General features: G+C 38.8%; 1 protein-coding gene across 1 annotated transcript in view; it reads left to right on the forward strand.

Moving 5' to 3' along the window:
* Window positions 1-1390: 1390 nt before the first annotated feature.
* The window catches only part of plpp4 (phospholipid phosphatase 4), a 61216-nt gene continuing 44358 nt past the window's right edge, over window positions 1391-18248 (forward strand). The window contains exon 1 of the mRNA XM_027026355.2: window positions 1391-1846. Coding sequence (XP_026882156.1) covers window positions 1758-1846 — 89 coding nt within the window. The 5' untranslated portion in view covers window positions 1391-1757. The remainder of the gene's footprint in view (window positions 1847-18248) is intronic.

Raw genomic sequence — 18248 nt, forward strand, 5'->3', positions numbered from 1 at the left:
AATGAATCTCTTAAAGAAGACAAAGTGGGAGACTAGGAGCTAATCTTAGGTGAGTGGGTGTCTGAGTTGGAGCAACAAACCGGAGCTGAGTGAAGCAAGTACATTTATATAAATAAACACATAATATTATAATGTTTAGCTCAGCTGCAAGTATGAGGGGATTCATAAGCTTATTCACATTTTTTAAGGGATCAAAAGTGCAATGCATATAATGACTTTATGTAACACAGATATGAAATTCATATGACTATGTCATGATAAATACTGAAATAATTTTACAGTGGACATCTAGTATTAGAGGATAGATGATATTTAAGCTTAAAGCAATCCTTTAACACCATTAACCTCACACATAAACCCTTTTACAAGTTTCCATAATTCTAAGCATGACATTGACTTTGACCATTAATGACCTATAATTTCATCAACAGAGGAAGCGTTTTTCTCAGGATTGTTTGGTACGCTATTTTTCACTATTGTTGCAGAGATTTGTTTGTGCGTACTTTGAAGTGAAGATTTTATTTTGGGGTAATGCCATTTTGATGTGAGCTCACTGTTGCTTTGTGCTCATTACTGAGGTGATTACAATTACAGGCTTATCATAAGCAAAGGAGCATAAGGTGTTTGTGCTGGCAGAACATTGGAACACGAGCATGCGAGATGAGGTGGAGTTTTTCATGAATTTGTGCAAAAAAAGAGTATGAACCTGTAGGAGCATGGGGGATTAAGGAGTGTGCCCACCCACATATGTTTACAACAGACCGTAGTGCTCACACAAGAGCATCTTAAACATCCTACACCACTTAGGCAAACTAAATTAAGAGAAACTGTAAAGTGTCTAAAAATGTACTTATGGATTTCTTTTTAAAACATACATCTTTTTTGCAGTGAAAGCGGGAGTAGGTGGTAGGCTGGCTGTGTTAAAGTTGCATAAAATATTCATGGACTTGTGTGAGGTACAGCTGCGTTTTGCCTGCAGGTTCAGTTCTCAGTTCTCCCCCAGGTACTGCCATCATTCTGCGCACCTGCTTTGCTGCAGCTTGCTGGGGAAGAGGAGGTGAAAATAGTGTCACAACAAAGAAGTAACGTTTCATAGTGAAAATGAAACAAAAATTATGATAATACTGTAAGCAGTTTTAATGCTTTCCTTTATTTTCTTACATTAATTAGTCTACAGTCCTTGATCAATGCTACAAGTGTAAAGAAGTTTATTACTAACAAAAATTATTGGGGGACTGTGTGTGTGTGTGTGTGTGTGTGAGAGAGAGAGAGAGAGAGAGAGAGAGAGAGAGAGAGAGAGAGAGAGAGAGAGAGTGTGTGTGTGAGAGAGAGAGAGAGAGAGAGAGAGAGATTCCAACCAAACTTGAGTCACTTTCTGCCATGCGGCATCTCCTATTCTTTATTACCATTCACTGCTGACGTCTTCAAAAGCAAGTTCAATTGTATCTTTGTTTCTCTCACCACGGTGTTTTCTCGCCTGGTTGATGGACAAGATCACCGGATGCGCACATGCAAATGGATTAGAGACCGAAATTGAGGAAGGACAAACGTGAAACTATTATTTTGCAGGTCCCGCAGCCAAAGATCGGCGACGAAGAATCAAGAAAACGTGCGAGTTTTCCACTGTAACCCAACGGGCGTAAGCTTCGAGGCTAACGTGGTAAGGAGGACAGAGCAATAAGTGGAAAACGAATGACTTTTCCGCATTGTTGATCTTTGGATCAATTTTGGATTTGCTGAGAGAGAGATAAAAGAACATGAAGATGTCGCCTCCAGATCGAAGGAAAGACATGCGCGACCTGGCGTTGGAGATTGGGATTCGAGTTCTGCTATTTGGAGTTTTTGTGTGAGTAGCCTATAGCTTATAGTAGCCTAAAAGTAGCCAATCGCGTTGTGACACAATAAATACTGAAACTTTGTTTTACTAATAAAGACATTGCGAAATTCTACGAGTTAAAGGTTTCTAAAGCAGTTCATTAGATCACAACATCAGTGTGACATGTAGATAACGTTTGAAGATTTCATCTGCGATTATTTGAATTATAATATGATCTAAGATGGACAGCGTCTTTATAAGATATTTTTAAAAGTCTGAAGTCCATGTTGTTTGCGACACAAAAAGAGAGTGGCCGCAAGATCATGTATTTGGATTGCACGTTGTCCTTTCGTGGTTACAGTCTTAGGTTTGAAAGAATTGCATCATCCCCGACGTGACTTAAGCCCTACAGTAGTTTGTGCCAACAGGTTGTTTTAGCCCTATTATAGCTCCATGATTTGAACTGAGCGTTTTTTCAAATATTTCTGTCCTATGAGACTATGTGGTGTGTGTGTTTGTGTGTGTGTTTAATATAATATATAATTGACGTTAGAATGGCAGGCAAGGAGCTGTGAACTGAAGTTACATTAATTATTGATGTCCCATTGACCACAAATCAGGAGCTAGCGTTAAAAATAGAAGTTTGCAGTAGTCTGCCATTAATCTTTGTCCTTGGGCTAAGTGTTACAGTCTTACATGGGCTGACATCTTGATTGTTCAATTAGGCTATATTGAATATTTTGTCTCATTCTCTGGTAATATATTAAGTTTTGTTTTTTTTTCACTCTATGAAAGATCTGGAATGGAAAAATGCCCTCAGTAAGGTGACTTAATGCACAGCTATTTTGGCTTCAAACAATTTTCATATAATTGGAGTAGAAGATGGGAGATTAAAGATGTAAGCAATAACTCTCTCTGTCTACGTCTTGCTCTGTATATAAAAGAAGAATCTACAATCTAATCCGAATCTAACAAAAAATCTAAAAACGTCTTCCAATGAGGAATTCCCACACACAGAGTAACGGATGTCTTAAGGGTGCAGCCACATGCAGTTCACACAGCTCCTTATGGTTGCTGTCGTTTGCCTCCCCGATGACCTCTGCATGCAGTAAAAGCAACATCTGCTCGGTGTAGGTGTCCTCCGTCACTCTGCCCAGACATGATGGCTCTGGAGGCAGCGTGTGCCAAGGAGCGACCACTCCTGAATGCTGATCGCAACGACGGGAGATGGAGGCACAGTGCTGGATGCCGCTCAGAGGCAGGAAAACGTGTCACGTAGCGAACGGAAGCGCACAGGCGAGCAGCTGAGCCCGTAGTTTTAACCTCCGTTTGTTGGATCGCTCGGCTCCGCGGGGAAGGTTGACGCGTGGGTCTGTTAGTTGACCATCTCCCGTGTTCGCTTTGATGAAAGTAAGAGCAGATTACGCGAAGGCAGAGGTGTCAGGGGTCATTTGCTGAGCAAACACAAGCCCGAGTTAGATTCCTATCTTTTTAAAGTTGTGGATCGGATGGAATCTGTCGATGGAATGGTAATCATTTCCCAACCGAAGTGCCTTAGTACCGCCAACTGACAAGGGTTGCCTGTTCCTCAGTCGGGCTATTAACACCATAATCACATTTTAACTACAGAGAAAAGCATCTTGATGACCGTGGACTGAAAGCAAGAAAAACGAATTGTTATATTTTTTCCCCAAGCCTTTATTGTTAATAGGGAAATTAACATGAAATAACCAAACGTCTGTTGGCATACTGTTCATTCATAGAATTGTATAATTATACATTGCACTGTTGTTGCAGTTGTAATTGCAGTGGTTTGTAGAAAGGTAGTTGAGATATTTTGTGCATATAGTGTGCACTTGTATTTCACTGTAATACAAGGCGACTTAAATACTTGACGGGGCTGTAAAATTGAGATGTGTCTCTGATGGATCTGGATGGATCTCTGAGATGTGTCTCTGATGGATCTTTGTCACACCCTCCCTAAAGTAATGTGCCATTGTCATTTTGTGCAGCATCACTAATTTCAAAAGCTCTTCATGCACATTAAGTGATCTGTCACATTGCCTGTGTATAGCACAGTGACTGGAGAATGCACTAATATTCTTGTGTATTCATCCAAAATTCACACCCCCCCCTCCCCCAAAAAAGTAACTAAAATGATTTTAAAAAAGCATTTGGGACATCTTATCTTTGACATGCTACTGGATAACTTGGCTTTCATTTGTCACTGTACTGCAGGGATGATTTGATGTGGATTTCTAAGTTTGTTATTCATGTTACCATTTCCAGATGCCTTCACCATCTTATGATTATATTCAATTGTGAGCATGTACAAATGTTGCAACATTTCATTCCTGCATAATACTGATTGGACGTTCTTTAAGAAGCCAACACATTGTGTGAATGTTGAATTCTATGAGACTAAAGGGTAAAACAGATAGATTTTCACCTTTTTTCACTTCATCTTTTGTGAGTAGAGGCTAAGTTACAGTAGCAAGGATTTAATGTATGAGCACCAAATAGCTACTTCTAATGTTCAGTGGTGTTTAAAACCTTCCCATAATGTTTGGAAGAGTGTGTGGGTTGAATAAGGTGGGAGAATACTATTCCTGATTATATCCATTCTGTATTTAACATGAATTTATAGCAAATATCAGTGTTCCCTTAACTTGGTTTAACATTTTCAATCAGACACTTGCAAATACTACAGGAACCTCAAATAAATGAAACAATTATCTCTACAGCTCATTTTCATACATTTGACATTAAAGTGTCATCATTCTCTTTTGCCCTCATATTAAAATACAACTTGGTAAACACAATGCAGTTTGACTCTGTCATCCTCAAACATAAACTTTATGTAAAAATATGGCTCCATTCTTCAAAAAAGAAATATATAAATACATTTTAAAAAGAAAAAAAAAATCCCCAGGATACTGTACCCCTAAAATATGTAATTAAGGAAATACATTTCCAGTATTTTTATTGTTGCTATTGTTGTTGAAATGTTAATGAGAAAATGGGGAAAAGGATGCCTCTTTTTTGTCTAATATCCTGTCTAGGCTTGTTTAAAATGAATGTTTTCCGGAAGCCTCTCAAGAACCTGTTATTTGGATACTGTAAAATCCGAAGTCAGACTAGGCCACTTTTAGTTGCTCCTTGCACCCTTGCTTCATAGAAACGCTCACATATGCTCTTGAGGCATTTATTTGCCATTTTTGCACACCCTCTGTTTCTGCCCACACCATGAGGTACCTATTTTATTGGGTGCCAAACATTCTGAGGACATCACTGGCTGTAAAAGGCTGCGGTAAATTTGTCGCTCTGAGAATGTCTTGTTTATGGGGAACGGGTGGTGGAGAAAACGGCATTGAAGCAGAGCCCTGGAGAGCGATGGAGGCTTAATTCAAACAAAATCTGAGGTATGACATTTAAATACAAAGCAAAAGAGAGAAGAACAAATGGGGAAGGTTATAAATCATGCGCAATGTTTTGTTTCAGACACACACAGGGAAGATAATGAGGTTTGGACTGTTTCATCTCCATCTACTGTTGCTCCTATTGGGGGGTGACGGTAGAAGACTGGAGAACAGAAATAAAGACTCTGTTATGTGAATAAAGTCCTCAGAAATGCAAGTGTTTAATCACTCCTTTCATGCCATCTACAATTATTATTATATAATTGTCATGGTGACTGAAAGGATTACGTTAATTGTGTTCTGAGATTGCGATCTAGTTCAAATGTGTAGGAGCCGATTAGGAGAAATTCACATGCAACACGTTATACCGGTGGAAGACACTGAGGAAACGAAAATGAACAGTGACACTGATGAAACATGACATGCTGATGGTAAGCATGACAGCAGGACTGAAGGTTTGTGTTGGATGGAAATAATTCATTCAAAAGAATCTGATTAAAGAGTTTCTGTCTCTTTCAAATTGCTGTATCCATTGAAATTTTAACTGGGCAGTCCACCTGTTGCGCAAGACATTTTGAAAATAACTGTTCCTGTCCTGTTTAGATGCCATTCATTTCATTCATGTCCTCAGACCTGTAAAACATGTTGATCAATGGAAACATCTCAGACCCACTCCATTCCTGTTGTGCACCCACATTGTGCAGAATTCATGCAATTGTATTTCACTGTGAAGATACCAATGTCCTTCAGGAAGAAATTGAGCAACTGCATGGAGAAGTAACAAGTATAGATAAAGTTTCAAGATACAGAAGGCAGAAATGGTCGGGGGGGGGGTTATTCTGCTGAAGGAGGAGAACGTCCAAATGATTGTAATTACTAATTGCACAATACAGAAGGGATAAAGGCCAGTAGTTTGAAGTGCAGTGTGATGGAAGCAGACTGCTAACCCACTTTAGCTGTTTTTGAATGGGACAGCAGAATGCTCAAAAACCACTGTGCTCAACTTTCAGCTGGTGCAGTGTGCAGTCATTCTCAGAACCAAGATGATAAAGTGTAAAGTGAAGTTATTGCATGTGACAAATGAGATTGGATATCCTGGCCTATAGCAGCAATTTGTGCTGACAGCCAAACTAGTGATCCAAAAACTAGAGCCCCATGTACCCAGCAAGAGTCTCCAACAAATCTGATAAGCAGTACAGCAGTCCAAAATGTGATGCTGAGAGTAGATTAGAAATAACAGGGAACACAAAAACACCAAAGATGACAATAATTTTTATTATCAAATTTAATTTTACTCACACACACAGAGAGAAAGAATGAGTGTGTGTGTGTGTGTGTGTGTGTGTGTGTGTGTGGGTGTGTGCATCACACACAGTCCTCAACTCCGGAATAAATGGCCTTTAGAAAAATGTATATTTGCATGTTAAACATTGATATTATTGAGTCTTCATTTGTGGAAAGAAGTCCTCAATACATCATGCAGGTTTTACCAAAGTGTTTTCTGGAAAATTAAGCCATTGCAGAACTTTGGTTTTGTGTTACTCAAACCATTTCTCAGTGGATTCTGATGTGTTTGGGGTCATTATCTTTTTTGAAAGTCCTCTCCCAGAGCCAAGTTTCAGCCTTCTAGCAGAGGCAGGCAGAATTTGGGCTTAAATCTCTTGGTATTTCGTGGAATTTATTATGCTATTGATTTTCACAAGAGTCCCTGGACCTTAAGCTGCAAAACAGCCCCAAAGCATCAGAGATCCTCCACTGTATTTGACAGTGGAAAATCAGGATCTTTTCTTTGTAGTCACCATTTTTTCACCAAATGTGATGGCTTGCATGACTGAAAAGTTCGTTGTTTGCCTCATCTAATTACATTACATGATTCCATTTGTCATTCCAGTGACATTTAGCAAAGTTCAGGTTTACTGCACTTAGGAAAGGCTTCTTTTGTAGACCTCTTCCAAAAGTGCTCATGAAAGTGGTGTTGAAAACCACTATAAACTATACACATCTGAAACTGGGATCTTTAAGGTCCTCCTTGCCTCTCCTACCATCCTCCTTATTGCACATAGAGGCAATATGCTTATGCATCCTCTTCCTGGCAAATCTCTAACTATTGTTAGTGATCGAAATGTTTGTACTTAATTCCTGTGCTTATTATTAAAGATCTTGTATAACTACAATAATTTGCAAACAATTTTTTGTGTGCACTCTTTTTTTTAATTGACCAAACTCAGTCAATATGATTGATTTCCTATGGCCTGTGTATCTACAAAACCATTGTTCAGACAGCTTAGTTGCAGTGAGTTTGCTGTTCTATGGTTTTCAGACTTTTTTATTATCACCCTGATTGTACTTAATGGAAATGTTAACTGACTAGTATGTTTTTATATAACCAATTCTTAGGTCCACATCATCCACACATCAACATGGATGTCTACAAAATGATAGTATGTAACTTCATATATATAGCCCAAGAAACAGAAATGGTAAATAATGACAATAGACAATAATGGAGACTAGCAGCAATAGGAGGCTTTTACTCCAAGATTTTGAATTTTTGTTTAAATTTTAAATGTTTTTTAGGGGCTGCCAATAGTTTTTGAACAAATATGTGTGCCATGTTTCTGGAAGAATACATTATTATTTAAAAATAAAACAACTCTCAGGTGGGAATGATTTAGAATAGTTAGATGATCACTTCATTTTTGAGGGAGATTTTGAATAATTATATTTATATATAGTATATACATAGGCAATCAAGATGATGAGTTAATGATCTACATGAGTTGGTAATATTCAATTGAGACCAACCATGGGGAGTGACTGAACTGAAAGTTGATTGGGTGCTGTTATGATACTATATGATATTAGATTGTAGACCTACAACTGTGTACTTAAGTCTAGGAGAACAGTAAGTACAGTAAGTACACCTTTGAAGCAGATGGAATTTAGTCCTCTGACATGGGGTTCACTGTGCTTTGTCTTACTGATGCTCTGAATAATGCAAATGCCTCTACTCCACTTCGGCTATAAGTGAGAATGCGGGTTTGCTGCGTCTTGTGAAAACTCCTGCATGAACATTAATAGAAATGGCATGGAATCATCCCTATTCTTGCTTGCAGAGATGATGTGCTCCTCCTGATGTGCACATGCAGAGGTGATGCACTCCTCCTGGTGTGCATATGCAGAGGTGAGGCGCTCCTTCGGATGTGCACTGTTTGAACTCCCCTCGCTCCTGTCCTTTGAGAAGATCTGTTTTTTAGTGTGGTGAACACATAAGAACTGAGCACAGACATAAAATTTATGTATGCATCATATCCAAATCACTTTAGCTAACTAGATTCACTCCCCCCCCACCACACACACACACACACACACACACACACACACAAACATATACAAACATCTTACTCTGTCACTAATCTTCCTACAGTACTAATACAGAATGTTGTTAATGTAAGATGGGCAAGGCTTTATCTCTATACTGCACTTATTGGTTGCATTTGGGTGCCAGAATAAATATGAAGAATGCCTAAGTGCTGATGTGTGTTACGGCAGTGTTGTAATAAAAACTTATAAGGTGTTATGCTGGTCTTTTTTAGGTACATGTTCTCTTCAGAATCCCCTCGGTCAAGACTATTGATTACTCAACAATGCCTGAAACAGGTGAATTAGAAACAGAATGTCTTGACAAGGAGAAAGAGGATTAAAATCATGCTTGAACTGAAATATAGTTTATGCATAACTAATACATTCAGCGTGGTTTACAACTCTGGAGGTCCAGACATTGATGATGATAGTGAGAGCTTCATTATACATGCCATCCACACATTTCATTTCAACCACATACAGGTTCAGCTGTCGAATGCTTCATAAAGTATGATGTTAATATTAAAAAAGGCTTTTTTTCTTCTGTTATTTTTAAGTCTATCCAGAATACACTCTGCTTGGTGTTCATATGAAAACATAAGAAAAAAGTTGATAGCTTGGGTATTTAAGAGTGAGATAGCATTTCTTAGTACTGTGATTCTCACACTTTGCCTTTTAATGTATCCTCATATCTAGTTTCCATTGCTATTGCTATGTGCCTAAACTCTTGCTGTTTGTGAGAGTGAGAGCTAAGTAGTGGCTTATTCCAAACATACAAAGTCTGGAACAACAGTTTCTCACTGAGAGGAGACCATTCACTGGCACACAGCTGCTCCTCCCATTGGGAAAAAAGCGGTCTCATTGCAGCTGAACTGCTTACACATTTCTGATTGGCCAATAAATAACTTCAGCATGGGTGAGGCAAGAGGAACACTACCATCGTTCCAACTCAGTTTTCCTCTGATGAACCTGCTGCGGATAGCGAGCTGCATTGAACTCGGTCCCAGCAATGGATTCCAGATTAAAACCTCACAAACTGTTTGTACTTGTATGAACAGTAGCAAAGCTGGTTGATTTTCTTGCGAGTTCTTGAAGAAGAAACAAGAAAACACAGAAAACAGGCTGGCAGCCTGACCCTCTTGAATAGCATATCCTCCATTGATAGGCTCTTCCAGTATAATGGAACCTTCAGTACAATGGAACCCCCAGTGCCATGACCATGGTTATGACATTGAAGCAGTGAACCATGGCTGTTTAAAGAATGCTTTTGATATCACTGGAGCATCACAAAGTGGTATCACTTTGACCATCAACGTCAGGTGCTGAATTTAAGGTAAAGATGGTACCATTGCATGACATCAAATAAAGCAAAATTTTCTTTCCATTTTTTGAGATGATATATTTTAGAAATGCTGTGATTTTGTGTAAATATGTTTGATGTACTACTGTTCAGTATATGTACACACAAAGCCATATCTTGACACAGTCCAGTGAGCCTCTAGACCATGAACAGGCCCTCATGAGAATCATCCTGTTCCTCAGGGTATAAATCATCAAGCTAACAAAGCATAAAAGAGTCCTATCAGCAAGCTATTTTAGTAAGAGAGGAATGGTTAAAAAACAAAATGGGAAAGAGCCACCCTTTTATTTTCAATCCATGTTTCTCCCAGTCTCAGAATTTTTAAAGAGTGCAGACAATCACTTCACGTTTCTTTAGATGATGGCCACATTTTGACTTGGTTCTGTAAAAGATGCAACCCAAGTCCATTTTATGGATGTAGTAATTCACTTTCACTGATGTTAAAATTGCCCTCTTGCACTGAGGACTGAAATGTGAAAGATCAAGGTAAAAGTGGAAGTTTCATGGTTAAAATCTCTATAACCTCATAGAAATCGGGGGGGGGGGGGGGGGGGGGGGGGTTGATGATTAAAGACTGGTTAAAGTCTCTACAGCCTCAAAGAAATGGGAGGTTTGATGATTAAACATGGGATAAAACCTCTACAGCCTCACAGAAATGGAAGGTTTAATGATAGATATGGGAGGCCAATTACAGATATGGGAGGCCAATTACAGAAGCATGAAAATAGTAGCAAAGAGGTTCAAGTGGGAAGTCAAATAGGGCTGGTGGTCTTTGTGCCAAGAAGTCTGAATACTCTGTTCTTACATTTGAGCTCTCTCTCTCTCTCTCTCTCTCTCTCTCTCTCTCTCTCTCTCTCTCTCTCTCTCTCTCTCTCTCTCTCTCTCTTCTGTAGCTGGGTTGAAGCCCAGCTACAGAAATTATGGTTCCTTGTGACATTGTCACGACTGTCATGTGCATCTGTGAATCTGTTGAGGTACTCTCTGTAATCTCTGTGTTGAGTACTGCATATGTGATTCAACGTTGTGTTTATTGGATGGAACATGTATTCGGTGAAGGCTCTAAATCACTGCAACCACTATGGTTAAGCTTTGATCTGTATAACTCAGTACCATGCAGGTAAACACATTAATTCAGTCTGTCAGAATAATTTTTTAATTGACATTTTGTCTTTTTTCTTTTCTGTTTTGCTAATTTACTCATAACATATAAAAACTATATAAAATGGCTTTCACGTCGTTGGAACTGCTTCACACTTAACCACATGACAGCTTCATTTTTCTTTTAATTTTAGAGGTCAAGGACGGTTATTTCTTGACAGTAATATAGTTTAAACAATGAACTAATGCCAAGACAAAGTTGATAATATGCTTAGTGAAAGTGAGTGGGTAAGCAAATCTGGAAAGTACACATTGAACTTTTGCCTCAGCACAGTAGTAAAAATGCCAATAGTTTTAATAAAGTGGCATTTATTGGTCTTTATTAGTGTATTCCTGTAATTATTGCTTGTTTTCTGGAATGCTTATATGAAGTGTTGTTATATGAAAGTTGAAGCTTGACAGAAGCTAGGCCAAATTATTCCTATTAGCTGTACCCTCAGCCTCCAGTGCTACTGACAGTCTACTTAATGAAACTGATTATCGGGTAAGCAAGTCTTGAAGGTACATATTTAACTTTTGCTTCAGTACGGGAATACAATGCCAGTATCTTAAATAAAGCAGTCTTATTTCTTGGCATTTCTCAGTGTAAGCATGTAATTATTGCTTGTTTTCTGGTATGCATGTATGTGGAGTACACAGCAGAAATTCTGTAATTAGCTGTCTCCATAGACACCCACCTTTTGTACTATAAATGAGACCAATGTGGCACTAAATTCAAAGTTGTGCTTTTCTCAGGAATGTTAATTTGCCACACATATTTTGCTTTGCTATGTATTTCTTGATCATTGATGAAGAAATGAACTACTAGGATAATGAGCTATGATTTTCAGAAGAGAGTGAATGTAGTGAGGTGTTATACACTATATATCAGAATTCTGTCTGAATGCAATAGGGCCAGATCAAAAGATTTCAGGTCACCTCAGAAGACAAGTGGGCAAGAAAAGACAATAAAATGGCAAGAAAATAAAATGGGATATAAAAAGATTTCTAAAGACCTGAACCTGCATCATTTAATAGTTCACCAAATGTTTGTCTATGAGTCTACCCAAACTGAACAAGAGTAAGCATAACAAACTGAAAAATAGTGGTCATGGGATGTTACTATTGAGGAAACCATGAGAGCTTAAAATATGTTCAAATTCAACATTTGGTAATATAATATTAGGATAAAACAAAACACTGCATGCCAGTGTCAAATCCTCTTCCCACATGTGAAGCATGTTTAATGGTGTTGAGCTGTGTATGGGTGTATGGTATACCGTCATCATTTAAAAGGTGTTGATTAAGCGTCACAGTCAGGCGCTGACAATAAAGACAATAAAATGGCAAGAAAATAAAACGGGATAAAAAAAGATTTCTAAAGACCTGAAGCTCCATCATTTAATAGGCCACCAAATGTTTGTCTATGAGTCTACCCAAACTGAACAAGAGTAAGCATAACAAATTGAAAAATAGTGGTCATGGGATGTTACTATTGAGGAAACCATGAGAGCTTAAAATATGTTCAAGTTCAACATTTGGTAATATAATATTAGGATAAAACAAAACACTGCATGCCAGTATCAAATTCTCTTCCCACATTTGAAGCATGTCTAGTGGTGTTGAGCTGTGTATGGGTGTTTGGTATACCGTCATCATTTAAAAGGTGTTGATTAAGCGTCACAGTCAGGCGCTGACAATAAAGACAATAAAATGGCAAGAAAATAAAACGGGATAAAAAAAGATTTCTAAAGACCTGAACCTCCATCATTTAATAGGCCACCAAATGTTTGTCTATGAGTCTACCCAAACTGAACAAGAGTAAGCATAACAAATTGAAAAATAGTGGTCATGGGATGTTACTATTGAGGAAACAATGAGAGCTTAAAATATGTTCAAGTTCAACATTGGTAATGTGATGTTAGGATAAAACAAAACACTGCATGCAAGTGTCAAAACCTCTTCCCACATGTGAAACATGTTTAATGGTGTTGAGCTGTGTATGGGTGTATGGTATACCGTCATCATTTATGAAATTCCAGTTAGGTATACAATCAGTTTATTTTATAAAATGCATCTATATGAAATGGCAAGTGAGCGAATGTACAAGGTAGGTCTTTCTAACAAAAGAAGTGATGAGTGTTGTTTCTGGGTATATTTAGCATGTATCTGCCTATATTTATTAAGTATAGTTCATATTTTCTAGTGTAATACTTAATGTAATAATTATTGCAACTGTACATTATAGAATGTACAGCTCCCTGTGTAGAGCCTGAATTGATTCTTCATATTGAAGGACATAGCTGCATTTACAGTTGGGGTGCAGAATTATGGCTCACTAAGACCTGAGGGTGCTGTCATTGCTGTGGTGGTCTGTCAGGGCCTGAATTATAATGTGACCTGTGAATGGAGTGGGCTGTTGCAAGACACCAGCTCTCACTCAGACCACCTAGCACAAGTGCTAAGCTGAGAGGGTCTCTCAAAGCATGCAAGAGGTGAACTTACTGTTTCAGTCTTTCTCTTTTTCCATCTCTGCCACATTGCTTGGTCTGTCTCAAAGGAGTTTCTCCTGGTTTGCCAGTGAACAATGCCAGTTATTTCCAGTTTTGCATAAACGGTGCAGACACTTGAAAACTTCAAAAATTTCAATTTTTAAATAGCAGGACCCAGCATTGCCAATATTGTCTCTCACTGTTCCTTCTTATGATGGCCTTGCTGGTTCTTGAGCAAAGAGATAGGTAGAGAGGGAGAGTGGAAAAAAGAAAGAACGAGCCAAAGGGTGAGTTATTGCTCCATACCTCTCCGTTACCAAGGCCCTTGTATGTCTCCAGCCGGAGTGTTTACAGACAATAATAATAATAGATGAGGTGAGCTAAGAGGCAGAGAGGGAGAGAGAGAATGCACTGGACCAGCCTCCTTGCTCTTTTTCAGGTACCTTTACTAAAGCAGAGCCCATTTTATTTCTCAGATCACAAACATTGTCCCAGCACAACATCATTTACATATGTCCACAACATCATGTCCACATCAACTGAAAACGTTTACTTTGAAACTAAGCACAGGCATAGTGGTTGGTTATAATCATTTTTGTGACTGCCCAAACTAAATGTCTTAATGAGGATGGATAATAAAGTAATAATTTAAGCCATTGTTTAAGGTGACATTATTAACAATTTTTAAAAACTGTTTATTAACTGGTCATGTCAAAAGCTTGATCTATCAGGCTTTGCTCATGTAGTAGCTGTGTTACACCCTACCCCACCCTACCCCACCCTACCCATTGTCCTACTGCACTAGGGAGGCATTTGTTGAACATACAAACATTGCTTGAAACCCTGCCTCACTTTTCAGTCATGCCCTGTCTGGCCTTGGATTGCTGGAAAGAAATTGACTGACAATGCTCAATAAGGAACATTGATTCCCTAGCCGTGGTTTTGTGTATGCAGGTGATATTGCAGCGCCTGGGATGTCAGACAAGATATGACATAGAAAAATGTCTTGTTAGACTTCTGTCTGCACTGTCTTGTAACATTTCATTATAAAGTGGAAAATGTATGTCGAGGAAGCCGAGTTGAGCAGAGATGAGGTCATAGAGAACTCACGTCAGGTGTGCCAAGCCAAGTGTACCAAGTCAAGGGCACCAAGTTGGAATTCATGAATTTGTTCATGAAACTGTTGCAAAATGCTGGATTTGTGTGGCGAGATGAAATTCAGTTTGATCTGCTTATTCCTGTCTGGTGTGATTTAACCTGAAATATATAGGAGACCATGCATGACTGTAGTTGCTTAAAGCCTAAATAGCTTGTATATAAGGTTTTTTGGGAAGTGACAACACATGATGTAACGCGTGTCGGCCTGAGTGCCACAGGGCATAGAGCATGACGCGCAGACTTCCTCGACAGGGATGAACATTTATTACATAAATGACAGCGGCACTCACACGTATTACAAATAATAAACATGAACATGAAACAATTTGACATTTAAACAAACACGATACACAAGAATACATCTAACACAAACATGTTACATTCAGACATTACGTCTACAATGACCAACAACGCTGCACACCCTGACGTGAGTTTAAATACACACAGACAAAACGAAGTACAGGTGTGTGCAGGCGTGGCCACAAACAAAAGTCCTCCCACTGCATGTGGCTGGCCAAACCACGTGCCTCGCGGGAGGCGAGCGTTCAGTGACACATGATAGAATAGTCATCTGCTAAATAACCACTTGAAATGCTCATTAATTTCATGACCTCTGCAGCTTGTGTCTGATTTCTATTTGATTAATATATTAGTCATTCTCAGTTTCAATTCTATGTCCAATTCAAATTAAACCATAATTAAGTAATTTTCTGCATATTGATAAGAGATCCTTTATCAGTGTTTCAGTATATGTTATATATTCAATATATAACTGTTGGGTGCACCAAGAGTTACTTGTTAATATGTGAAGCTGATGTGTGTCTTTATTCCTTTCAAAAAGTATACATCACTCATCTTGTCTGTTTTGATCTTCACTGAACCATATGCATTTGGAGCTGGGATAAATCGCCTTTGGACAGACACAGTACTGTCACACAAACGCAGCCATGTGCTGTCACCTGTGACATTTATTGAGAGCAATAATGAGAATGCCAACAGTATTTAAATGTCATTGGATGTGTGTGCCGCTCCAAGCGTTTGATGGCCAAGGCTGGGAAATCTTCCTCTCCTCCTAGGCTGAGCCTCTTTCCGTGGTGGGGGACAGCCTGAGGACTCCCTCACACCGGGGTTCATGAGAGGTGTAGGGAATGGCAGAATGTCAGGGTAGAGGAGTACTCATTGTCTATTTCTCAAGCCAGCCCTAATCGGAAAATGGTTATTTTCAGTAATGGCTGCAAGGCTGGAGAAGTGGGTAATGCAGAGAGTTTGTCATTGGAAATCTGTTCCCAGGGGACCATTGCACACTACTGTGAAGTGGTTTTTCTATTCAAACATACTTCAGTTGACTCATTGGCTAATTATCTTGCTCTCCATGAATTCAGTTGGTTGTGCTTGGTTGAGGAAAAAACATTAAATAGCAGTGTTATGGCCCTCCAGGACAGATGATTGACCCCTCTGGACATACATTTGACCCTTCTGGGCTAAGACATTCATGTGAGATCTTTTTTTTTTAAAAAAAAAGAAAAAAAAGAGGTCATTTGCTTCTGGAATTAAATTGATGGTGTCATTCCTGGAATCTATTTAAGCCTCTTTCAGATCAGGAGTCATAGACCCATGTGCTCTAATAACCACTGGGACAATCTTGGTTTCAGCCTTTGACTTTTTGTTTCCTCTTTCAGTCGCATGTGTTTCTGCATCTTATCTACAATCATTAGCTCTAGCTGATTTGCTATTGCTTGCTTATCTTTGTGTGTGCGTGTGTGTGTGTGTGTGTGTGTTTGTGTGTACCATGTATGTACACACACATTTACTTACATATACATATGTCTTGTTTCTCTAGAAAGCTTGGGGACTTGACTACAACTTTTCCTCTACTAACCTACTCCTACTCTGCCATTCTGACTACCTCTACATTTGTTACTATAGTACACTGCAGTTACTCCTTGGAGTCTTCTTTAGATATATAAATCACAGTATATATATGCATGTATATCTATATGTGTGTGTAACACATACCGCACACACAAACAAGCATTTATTTATACTGTATACACACAGTGGAACTGTACACTCCTTATATATTTATACACAGATAGAGCTTTAATAAAATTAAAAAAAAACATTCAGAAAAAAAACATGTAGTGTAGTACACACAAGTTGTTCAGAAAAAAACATTTCAGACAGGTCCGCAAGCTGATCTGTGTCTGTATATATGAAATTCTGCTTCCTTTTGTTGCTTTAACTCTAGTGCATTTACAGAATAATTTGCTACAAGGGCAATAGATTGCAGTGGTCCTGGTGTAATTGTAATACCGCTAGTTAGGGTTTTAATGGCAAATGTCATGCATTGTAAAGGTATTATGAAATATCACCTGGTGCAAGTGAGATCTGAATAAGAATGAAAGCTGGGTAAGGAGCTCTTAGCTGAAACGAAGGTTGTCTATTAAAAAAAAGCCATGAATCTAGGTTTTATATCTCTTTTTGAAGGAAGACCAAGCTGTTCAGTGACAGGCTGCTGCTATTGCATGACAGCTGAAGTCACAGCAATGGCTAGAGTGGCACTAGTGCAGAGTGTAGTCAAGGAAGTGGTTGCGAGCTCTCTGAGTGCTGGCAGAGAATCGGGGGCCCAGGAGCCATGCTCTTCCTGCACCACTGGAGCATGATTCACACGTAGCCAACCGCGGAGCTGCAATCAGGCCTGAAGTGACTGCGGGGTTTGAGCAAACTGTGTAGATTATAATGAGGTCAATGGGAGCAAAGTATAGTGTGAGGAGTTTCTTTGATACTCTCGTGCTTTCTCACACATGTGCACATACTCGCTCAAACACACCCCCAAACACCACCTGCCCTCCACCTCTTTTTCTATTTTTTGTTACACAGGCTGAGAACTGAGGTGAGTAGACATTAGAATTATTGGCTAATGAAGGTGATGAACCTGAGGGGATGTGATGAGGTACTTCAATCAAGTAATGACACAGGTCCTCTGGGGTAGCCCCCGTGTCCTCTGTGCCATGGTCTGAGCTTGGCTGCGGAGAAAAATATTCCACCTGTTCCATTAAATGCTAGCAGAGGCCAAGGTTTACTTGGTAATTCAGTGTCTGGAGGTATCTAAAATGCTGTAAGCAGGTGATGTTAGTATACAGGCTTCATGAAAGTACCGACAATGTGTAGTATAATAAAATATAATAAAAAAACCTGTTCATGATGTGGTATGTTTCTCAGAGCTAGGGATAACAAACAGGATTACTGTGTGTGTGTGTATATGTATGTGTGTGTGTGTGTGTGTGTGTGTGTGTGTGTGTGTGTGTGTGTGTGTGTGTGTGTGTATATATATATATATATATATATATATATATATATATATATATATATATATATATATATATATATATATATATATAACATCGGGGAAGTCTGATTGCCATGGTAGTAAATTAATATTATCAAAGTTCTTTTTATTGACAGATATTCAGGGGAATAATCAGGATTAACAATACATGGGA

The sequence above is a fragment of the Electrophorus electricus genome, chromosome 11 (assembly GCF_013358815.1).
Source record: "Electrophorus electricus isolate fEleEle1 chromosome 11, fEleEle1.pri, whole genome shotgun sequence".
NCBI lineage: Eukaryota > Metazoa > Chordata > Actinopteri > Gymnotiformes > Gymnotidae > Electrophorus > Electrophorus electricus.